The sequence below is a fragment of the Haliotis cracherodii genome, unplaced genomic scaffold (assembly GCF_022045235.1).
Source record: "Haliotis cracherodii isolate W230 unplaced genomic scaffold, xgHalCrac1.p SCAF_1, whole genome shotgun sequence".
Taxonomy (NCBI): domain Eukaryota; kingdom Metazoa; phylum Mollusca; class Gastropoda; order Lepetellida; family Haliotidae; genus Haliotis; species Haliotis cracherodii.
The window spans coordinates 4,750,244-4,761,866 of NW_027266264.1; the positions used below are offsets into that span (position 1 = coordinate 4,750,244).

At 38.5% G+C, this 11,623-nt stretch overlaps 1 protein-coding gene across 1 annotated transcript in view; it reads right to left on the bottom strand.

The window, feature by feature from the left end:
* Nucleotides 1-9,163, bottom strand: part of LOC139471662 (lachesin-like) — a 69,441-nt gene extending 60,278 nt beyond the window's left edge. The window contains exon 1 of the mRNA XM_071254097.1: nt 8,792-9,163. Coding sequence (XP_071110198.1) covers nt 8,792-8,831 — 40 coding nt within the window. The 5' untranslated portion in view covers nt 8,832-9,163. The remainder of the gene's footprint in view (nt 1-8,791) is intronic.
* Between the last annotated feature and the right edge of the window lie 2,460 nt (nt 9,164-11,623).

Here is an 11,623-nt window from a genome sequence, read left to right on the forward strand (position 1 = left end):
GCCGAGCGCCAGACAGGGTAACAACAAGTACCATATTCTAACGTCTTTCGGTATGACGCGGCCGGGGATCGAACCCCGGACCTTCCGCTCTCCTCGCGGACGCTCTACCACGGTCCGTATTCAGTTTAGAGGAACGTGACGATTGATATTTACAAGCAGATTGTGGGTAAACAAAACATACACCCCTGAATTAACTGTAACAAGTTGAAGACACACATTATTTGCTTGATCCCATTGAGAAGGATCAATTGATACCTTTTAAGATACATCAGCCCGTTCGGTTAAAGGTTGGCTTGATTTGTATGGGGCCTTTAATGTCGTATAGTTTGTTTATTCGGCGATAGCAATGTCGTTTGAAGTATCTCCAAACAAACAATACCCATGTGCATTCATTCATTGCTCTGAACAGACAAGTGATTTACCACCAAACGTAGCAGTGAGAGTTGTCGGCTACATATAACATCAGGTTCCCTCCCAATTGGTTTAAGCGGTGGATAATTTGTACCATCTTGACCTGTCAAATAGCAACACTCCGGGGAAGTATACTGGGATATTGAGTTACCGTGGTAGAGGTGTGAGTGTGTGTTACTTAACGTTATGAAGATCATTTGGGGAACCGTTCAGAAGTGTCACCAACGAAAGCATGGTTATTATAGTCGAACTGTACAATGGATTCTCAGACTATGGAAAGGGGTTTTCCACTTTTGTTTTGTTGAATGACCGCAATTTGGGACGAACTAACGAAGATATGCTCTAACTAATAGGGTTGTGTTAATATTACACCTACATCTACAACACACAAACACACTACTACTACTACTACTACTACTACTACTACTACTACTACTACTACTACTACTACTATTACTACTACTAGAAGTCAAGCTTGCTGACTTGGTTAAACATGTCATATAAAGTAAACTACGGTTATAACGAACACGCTTAAAACGAACTGGCGGATATAACGAACATACTTTTTAGTCCCGACTATTTGCTGTGGCTATGCTGTATATATGCTTATAACGAAATACGAAGTAGTCCCTTCGAGTTCGTCATAACCGTAGTTTACTGTAATCGCAATTGCGAAGATCGATGCTCATGATGCCAATCACTAGATTGGTCTGGACTCTATTATTAGACATATAGGTGGAATATTGCTGAGAGCGGAGTTAAACAACAAACAAATTACTACCACTCCGACCCTATGTATAGTTATAGTATCGGCAGTAGTATTACCATCCCTTCTTTCAACTACTTCTCTCTCCCTTGACAACTCCCTATACCACTCCGACTGCTGCTACCGTCCATTCCACGACCACTTCAACATCGGCTACTGACGCTGTACTAAATGGACTAGAGCTGAAACGTACGTCTCCATGCAACACCAAGGCATCCAAACAATCAAAGGACATGTGTAGTATATTGAAACGTTTTGGATTTAGATACTGAATACATAAGCAAATCTGTGCTGTGCGTCTGTTGAAGTTGTCAGCATGCTTGGGATACACTCCAGCTTGTTGACTCCGAAGCACAAACCGCTTTACCGACGGTTATACCGCACGTGATCTTATCAGTGAATGACGGATGGATACGACTATTTACTTTCAGCGTCGTTAAACATTAGGAGATGTAGAAAATGGAAAAACTACACACAGCAGGCGAAAAGCTGTGAACTGCACAACCAGCGGACTTTATACTTGTATGGCTATGGTGACTGTATAATGTAATAACCATTAACCATTAATGATCTGAGACAAAAATCATAACTCTACTTTTACTGTCTGCTCACTTCTCGTTACATTTACTTATGTTATAAGTATTTTTTTAAACACATATATGGATAGGATAAGCGTATCAGTGAGACTTGCTATAACACTTAGTCCAGATAATGGCCAATAACAAGTTTACATAGACCTTACTTGTTGAGCTGTGTGTGTACTAAATAGCTGTTTATCCAAACAAACGGTTTGACAACAAACCAGGCGATACTCTGTCGCCCAACATAAAGGTAGTCCCGAGTTTATACTCTCGGTACGTTGACAAATTGTTTCAACAGAAAATCCGTAGATTAAGTGCCTTTGGACTGACGCTATAGCAAACCAAACAGGACAATATTTACTGTAAGAAACCAGCGTACAAGTACTTAAACATTTAAACAATACGGGGTTTGACTGCTAGAGGAATGGCGGCGAGTGAAAAAAGGCGAGCTATTTGGGGGAGTCTTTATTGCCCACATTACTGTAATAGGAGCTTTGCACTGCATGGGGAACCTTAACCCATAGAATGTTATTTCGATTACTTCTAATTCTTCCGGACACTTTCTCCGTCATAGTCTCTTTAAGAACACCTACATGATGCTGAAACAATTGCACGTTGTCGATTTGTAATTACGCCAAGACAGATACGATTTGGTAATCGTTGCCAAGGTTTAAAACGCCTAATTTAAATCAATCTGTTTCCATTTCTGTAAAAGGCACGATGTGAATTTTGTGGGCGGCGGTTTGGAGAATGTAGTAGAGGAATGAAGGAATGCTTGTCCCGAGATCTGATCAAACACAATCAAAGATTAACATACAACCCTCTTGGCAGGTGAGCCTTTGACATCAGTCAGTTATTCAAGGCAAGTGGAGACGTATTTGCTGTTTGTTAAAGATTTCTTTGGCAACGTGCTGCTTCCAACATGATGTCAACAATAAAATGTTTAAGATGTTTCAGGTTATGAAAATAGTAAATATTATCCATATTGTGCTTGCATAAGTTTCAGCAGGTGTGGGAGGAGCATATTTAACAATCTCTACATTTTCCACATTCTATGATTTGGTTTGGTTTGTTTGTTGTTTAACCCCGCACTCAGCAATATTCCAGTTATATGACGGCGGTTTGTAAATAATCGAGTCTGGACCAGATAATCCAGTGATTGACACCATGAGCATCGACCCACGCAATGGGGATACGATGACATGCACCAACCAAGTCAGCGAGCCTGACCACCCGATCCCGTTAGTCGCCTCTTTCGACAAGCATAGCCGCCTTTTACGGCAACCATGGGTTGCTGTAGACCTATTCTACCCGGATCGTCACGGATCGGTATGTCTGAATATCGCTTGTCAAGGAAACACAAAATGTTTATCAATTATGGTATCATCAATGATAGGTTGATACCATACACACGTCATTTGGTCACAGGTACACAGTCACCATGTTAATATTCCGTCTGTAATATATCTGCTCCCTGTCTCCTCCATCAAGCTTCCTGTACTAAGACGTGTTGGTTGCTACTGTTGAACATTACTCATCCTCAAGGACTGTTACCATGCTCCCACATAGAACGTAGCAGTTGCAGTCTAGACGCATTTGACGCGGTTAGTCTCAGAGGTAGATGTGTGACATACCTGCTACAGCGCTCACTTGTTACGCTAGGCGCACAGGTTATAGCATCCTTGTGGGTATAATATACAACGTTACAATCGGTGCCCCTATCATGCTACGGGTTTTGTGGCACGCGGAGGCATATGCCATACTGAGTTCCCACCTTGTACACCTCGAGCGATCGTTAACGCCGATATGGCTAAAGGATACAAGGAGATTGTTCCCATCCGTACATGTGTAGGGATTCAGTTCGGTCAGACAATACACACGAAACATGGTCAAGATGCATTTGGCAGAATTGTCATATTTTGATAATTTGTCCAAAAACAATACGCTGATTTTTTACTATAATTATTTCATTTTCTGAAATCAGGACCAGATGAGTGTGTTGACATGTAGATGTCTTGAAAATGTACATCATGTTTTCAATTTTTATTTGAAATCAAGAGTGACATTTTCACATGTAAAGTCTCGAAAACTTACATTCGTATTCAGTGGTAATTGATCATTCATTGGGGCAAATTGGTGGACAGTTCTTAATGTGATGTGAATGCCTAATGAAGACAGAGTTGACCTGTGGATTTCAACATCTTTATTCTTTCAATTAGCATTGTAATTGAAAGAATGAAGTAGATGAACTCTGTCGGCACTGAAACTACATCCCCTAAAATGTCAGGATATTGGAGTGAAGATCATGTATACTTTGTATTCTATTTTTAAAATGGTTACACAGAGAGAGAGAGAGAGAGAGAGAGAGAGAGAGAGGGAGAGAGAGAGACCCTTGCTTAAGTGTATGCGACTCTGAGGCTGGTCAGGAATGATCCCGTGGTCTATGCTTTAGCCCGAAATTACCTTTACTCGGGGAAACCAATATGCTTTTGAACAAATATACCAAATCGTATGAAGTCCTCACCAGTATGTGGGGAAGTATGACGCCTGTCTACAGTGCAAGACAGGTATCTCACTATTGATGAAACCCATTCATCACAGGAACAGCCTCCATCAGTCACATCGGCCATAGTCAAAACAAAACGAGAAACAATCTGGTCTAGCGCTAACGAGCAAAACATTAGAAATACCAGGGGCACATTGCTACAATTCTACCCAAACACAGGTGTGTAATTGTGTTGAAAGGAAACTGCTTCTTACGATTGAAACATACTGCTTCCAGAAGAGAGTTACACTTTTTGGATTGTGATCCGACGTGCCGACGACTAAAAACAATTATATACATTGTCATCCAATGTGGTATCTGTGATGTTTTGTCGAGATTTCGAGAAATACGTGGTAGGTTCACTTTTCATGTGACACGATAACATTGTCGTGTGATACCTGATAGAAGTACATCTCGCCTGTCCACCGACCACTCGCATTCCATTATCAGTCACATCCGTATCAACACTACACTGGAACACGAAACATATTGCCAAAGTGGTCGTACAACATCAAATCTTAATGAATAAATGACATGTTTCATATTACAATGCCCGTAAAGCTAAAGGGCTTCGTTTTATATCACATTAATGATCGCATCTTAAGCAAGAATGAACAATACAATACAAAAATTAACCAGCCGCAGTTTGATGAATAATTCACAATCACAATATCTGGCTTGAAAATCCAAAACCATACTTGGCAGTTGTCTCACCCTTAATATATTTTTCACAAATGTTGGATAGGACACTGAACGTTGCCAGCCTAATGCACGTTAAATATAACATCATTTTTCCACATGATGTTCTTATCACAAGATACTGGTCTCATTTACAAGGCAGGTGTTTCGATCCAGCCTGGCAGATATTGCATTTATTCATAATCTTACTTGAAATACCATCTATAAGCTCACTCCAGCCTGTAGAAGGTTAACGTTGGTTTAATTCCAGCGTTTGTGCCTGAACTTTCATCTCTCAGCATGAGCGGCGTCAACACGAAGCAATGGGGTTGATGTTACTTCTGTACTTAGTTTTTGTTGCAAGAAAAGTATGAGAGCCTAAATCGGGATATCACATTTTTCTACTACCTTGACTTCATAGTTCGAGCTTCTTCTTTGGGGCAATCTGGTGCCAAGAAAAAACCCTTATCTTTGGCCCGATACTGTAGTTATTTGAATTATCACCTTACGTATGAGCGCTAAAACTTTGGAATGTCCCAGATTAGCTAAACAGGAGGCTAAAAACTTCAAAATCGTTGCAGCAATAAGTATATATTTTATGCCTCCCTTATCGTGATCATTTTGTATGTTCGGGAAAGTTTGTGTAATGGCTGTATCCCCCATGAGCTTGGTAATGTGTGTTTCCATAAAACGGTTTATTGCCAATTCCCGTCCAGACACCTTTTGTTGAACATTGAGCGGGTGTCTTTCATAAGGTATTGTTGCAATCACTGCACGCTAATAACAGTCGCAGTACAAGCTTATAATAATCAACATTGATTGATTGTCTGTTTTCACTGTGACATTAATGACCAATGAACATGTCTGACAATCAATACGGAATTGTCAACATGATTGATCATACCATACTCAAGGATATTGACCGTAACTATTCAATATATGTAATAACATTTATTTGTAATTAGGTTACATAAGCTATTAACGGCTGTGTCCTTCATTCAATAGTTCCATTACCTTCTGGTTATCTAACACATGAGGAACATTTGGTATAAATTGAAAGCAAGCAATGTTTATCTAACTGACAAAGCGATATTTCTCTCAAGCTACTTTTTTCGACATCTTTCTTGGGGGAAGATTAAACATTCTTGTGTCAATGGTGGAATTTGGTGATAGCAAGGGTCAGATACCTCATTTTAAGTCTTGAGGTAGCGTCACATTCTCAGATAGAAGATCTTTGTTTTCGCATGGCCGGAAACTGACGCCAGAGTCTTGGGGGTTTGAAATCGTATGGAAACCCCGTGTTGTAGAGTATGTACATAGGAACACCTTCACCGTTTGATAGTCTCAGTGCTCTTGTTAGTATGTGCTAAGTGCGGTAAACAGACTTTAAGTGCCTGTTGATGAGTCCATGTTAACTAAACGAGTGGACATCAGACCAATGACGGAATAAGTCTGCCCGTTTAAACACAACGATACTGCTGACATATTGACATTTATGTGTTCAATATAGATCAATGTAGGTGGGACCAAATGACAAATACATCCTTCCAATAAATGCACGGGCAAATGGTTCATTACTAATGTGTTGGCAAAGGCATTAACTGTAAATGTATATCCAATATAGAATATGAAACATATGACACACTAAACTGAAGGACAAAAGTGATAAATATATTTTCATACACATTAAAATTATTAATGCGAGCTTCCGATAGTAATTTGGCAGCAAAGGCGTTCAATCGATATGCGAAAATATCCAATAAAGATAACATCTTTGTTGAATATGACTGAATGTGAACACATTTGTTTCCATAGCGATGGCGTTTCATTACAAGCAATGTGTTCCTATATTAAGAGAACATAATTACAGAAAGTTCATATGTTCACAGAAGTTCAATAGAAGGAGGTTTCTCCATGAAAAGGTTCTTGATGTCTTTCTGCGAACAAAATTGTACGTATTGGGGTTAGAAGTTCGTGAATGACACGTTGATTACATATATTCGGAGTTGACTAGAACTTTTCACGCTTGTGCACGTCAACTTAATAGAAGATCCGTCGTCCACTTAGGACTACAATACTGCTAAATACAGCAAGGATCACATGGCACGAACACAGACTGACCACTGGTCAGTAACAGATCGTCCAGACGTTTGAAAGAGAAATGTAATAGGCGACGTGACCGATAAAACGTTACACGTTTCTTGTCTGTAACACAAGGCTTAACTGTTGATATATTGCCGCATTATTGAAATGGGTGCCCGCTTAAACTATGTCTTATTAGTCATCTCGGTTTCATTTCCTCTGTGAAATGTCTATAATTAAGCTATATACACACTACACTTAGTCACAGTGAAATGAAGGGATGAAAAGTGAAAAGTATATATCTATATCTATATATATATATTTATATAAATATATATATATATATATATATATATATATATATATATATATATATATATATATATATATATATATATACATATATATAGACGGGGGTAGGAAGTGAACACATACCCAAAAACATTTATTCCCCCCAAACCATCCATGTCAATATCAACACGGCATTCGATAATCGATAATCGATACATAATGTTATCAATGGCATGCACATTGGCTGTCGATCTTACAGCTGATGTTATAGACATACTTTGTGTTACGTACATTGCAGTCACCCTGTCTATTTCAGGCAATGATATAGATGATGCATCAGTCGTGCATGTCGTGTATATAGCAGAAACTGTGTAATGCACATGTGTGCATGTCATGTAAATGACAGTTTTCGTGAGATATATCAGCATACGTTTCATGTACATTACAGAAACTGTAGCATGAACATGTCATGCACCACCAACAGCCATACACATGGGCATCGTCTCGGTAATGTACTTTGAATTCCATGTTCCCACCTTTACCATGAAGAGCGGAGACGGCTAATTCAATGATTTAGTAATCAATACATGATTATTCTCTTATCTGCATTTCATGTTATCAGGATAGTTTCCTTATTGAGATGACTAATTAACCGTGTATGAAAATAACATCAAATTGATAAGGACAATCAAGATATTTTCAGTTATTTCTCAGTATTTTTGGATTCAATCTCAAAGTTCAACCTTATCTATTATATGTTAATGCATTTTAAAAAATGACACAAAAACGTCAATGTGGATGCCACGATGTCAAAGCAAGATTGTGATGAATATTTTTAATCATGTGTACTAACTGCTTTTGTAGCTGCATTCTTTCACATCATTGTCACGAGCATTAGGATAACGGCAAATATATTGATTTTGTGAAGGTTCACTGAATAGACACTATATCAAAATCTATTGGGCGCTGACCATCGTGAAAATATGCCAGGCCATTTTACTAAAGGGTAAGGAAATACTGTATAACTTATTTAACTTTACAACACAGGTCAATGCATGAATTGTATGAAATCATCATGAGATCATTAAAATGATGTATAAAAAATACGAGGTTTTTTTGTTGCTTCTTTTAATATCCTTATTCTCCTCACTTGGCAATTTACATTGGTATTTAATGGACTTGGAAAACGTAAGAAACAATCCTGAAATGTTAAAGCATTTCATTCCTACTTAAGTTATAGCTAATGGTTGTTGGGATCTATAATGTGAGAATATTACCAACTATTGATGATGAAAACGGGATCCAAACGAGTCACGATTAATTTCAATTTACTTTTATGAGAACACTACAATAACGTTAAAGACCAATGCCATGGTTAACGTTTAAGGGGTTAAGCAAAGTGCTAATAGTTTATTGAATAACTGTCTATTGACTTACCTAATTGCAGCAAAGCGGAAAAAAGGAAAAGTTCCCTCATGTTTCGAGCCTCGCCTTGTTGACTCGTTCATACCTTCAATAACGAGAGGTGTCAGGGTAATCCGTCACAAAATTCACATCAATTCGCTCTGCATCTTACTATCGTCTGCTTGGCCTCGTGTAAACTTCGGGGGATTAAGACAAAAGTTTCCTTCACAAAATAGTTCCACGGTCAGCAATATGCAAACAGAGGACGAAGCCGAGTTTTTGAATAGTCCTCCCTACGACTTTGGCATATCGTACAGAAAATGAAAGACAAACATGTGGCCCCCTTAACTCTCACAACAGTAAGTCTGCGCGCTTACACGCGCGTTAGCCTTGTATCTATTTCAAACGCCGGCTCCCGTCCGTCAAGTTCCGCGGAAGCGATCGATTCGTGAGGCGGAGCTGTGCGGCTCTGCGTGGCGTATGTATCTCTCCCGCTAGTTTGTTATTGATAGGGGGAGAGGAAGGAGAAACTAGTGGAATCTGGGGGTAGGATCCCTAGGGACGGGCTGAAGTGTGATTTATATAATCCACATCTGCCCACTAAATTCGCTGCGGTTGTTATTTAATCTGGCGTTCACGTCTATGAATTGAAAGGACATTCAGAGCCACACAACTGTCCACGGCGGTGGATGCCTCCGTCGAGGTGATAATATGCCCAATTATAATTATGTCGCAAGCATGTGGACGTTTAATTGGGGAAATGAAATTTGAATGAGTAGAGATCAGACATGGATGATATCGCGATTGTAGTTAATTTCAACTTTGTGTTCACTGATGGGAGAAAGGACAATGACCGCAACACCAAACGACCAGCGTCCAAGAACCAATTTAGTAATGTGGTTTCAAAATGCATGCATTTTAAATAGAGAACATTTGATAATTGATATTTTTCAAAATCAATATACATTACCACTACAATGTTGTACTGAACATTACATCATATTATTGTGAATTCATTGATGACAGAAGTGTGTTCATATGTGATAAAAACTGAACATTATGGGATGTTGAAAACTGTGATCATCTTCTGTGTGATTCACACCTATGTTGTTGTTAGATCATGAACACATGAACATCATGAACATATGAAAATTAATATCAAATAGATATCATGAGATAATAAAAGTAACTGTATTGATTGAGCATGCATCCTTCGGTGCAAGTCTATTATTAAAATCGAGCAGCTTTAACACTGAAGGCTCGGATTTAGACCACAAACTAATTTTGAATTGAACGTATTTATGTCTTTATTTGATAAAGACAGGTTGATCGAAGGAATTGATTAAATAAACTATTAAACTCAAATATATTCCCGTCAACTCGGACAGCTATGATAAAAGAAACATAAACAAGACAGAAAAATCAAAACTCTCTCGCAGAGCATGTTTTTTGCACAAGCAATAAATTCCAATTTTCATGCGTCAACAAGTTTGTAAATTTGTTTCACGGAAAGAGTAGTAAATGTCTTTCCTATGCTAACATCCACATGAAAAGTTTAGCTCCAATTGATTGGAGAAAGCCCCAAGCATTGAATAGAATCACCCCAAATCCAATAACAGCTCGTGGCCTGTAAATTAATCTCTCCCTTGTATTTTCATTCGACGTTAGAATGAATTTAAGTGCATTAATATTTAATCTCGAGGAAATGGGAATGTGACACTGTGGATAAGCGTATGAGTGTATCTGTTTCAGAAGCGTTGTACGCCTATTGTCCATCTAACAATGGCTGAGAGAACACTAATGTAATATTTAAGCACCATACGAACATTTTGGTAGCACATGCTTCTTGCGATGGCCATGATAAAACATCTCTACGCTTTGATAGTGTGAAAATATCACCCCTGCAAAAAATAGGTATAGAGTAGATTCAAAATTACAATACCGACGAGACACAAAAAGTAGAATTTGATTTCATTTCTATAATAGCTGTGTACCAAACATGCTATACGCATTATGAAATACAATAATTTACAACGATTGATGTGCCCTGGACATTCATGTTGCAGAAGTCAATGCATATTTCGAGTTCTGGCACACAACCACGCCATAAAGCGGAGCTGGCTTGAAAGTCCTGAAAACCATGGTGGTATGGGCTTTGCAGTGCTTGCATGTATTTGCTGGAAATTGTCATGATTGACCATAATGAAGCGTCAGGTAGTTTGCGTGTTGGATAATTGTTGACCGTCTTACAACGAAGGCCTACAGAACAATTTCCTTAACCGAGATACTGTCATGATGCGTTAAAAGGATGTTAGTCGGCTTCGCTTTTAACAACATCGGATATACAGCGAATCTTATTTAGGAACTTTCGGATATTGCAAAGACGTTTTGAAGGTCCCTTGAATTTCGATCTATGCATCTATCTATCTATCATTCAATGGAAATGCCATGCGATTGTTACTAGAGATAAGCCTATCCTATAAACATGATTAATATGTTCTTATTTTGTGTCTGAAATCGTCTACATGCCAACATATGACACGTGATACCAATCCCAACATTACATTTCAAGATGAGTGAATGAGTGAGTTTAATAAATATATTTAAATTTAGAGTTATATTGTGATTTACACACTTGAGTAATCATGTAATAATGTTAATTATACACCCAAATTAAGTACGGAGAAGCACTTATCCTAAAATGCCCCACAAATAATTGAAACCATGAGAATAACTATGAGACTTAAACCGTTCTTGAAGGACAGGCGTCTTGTGTTTCTTCGGGAACATGCATTGTCTACTCTCTAATTGGAGCCTTATCATCCGTCACCTACTGAACTGACTTGCACAAATACGTATATCGCC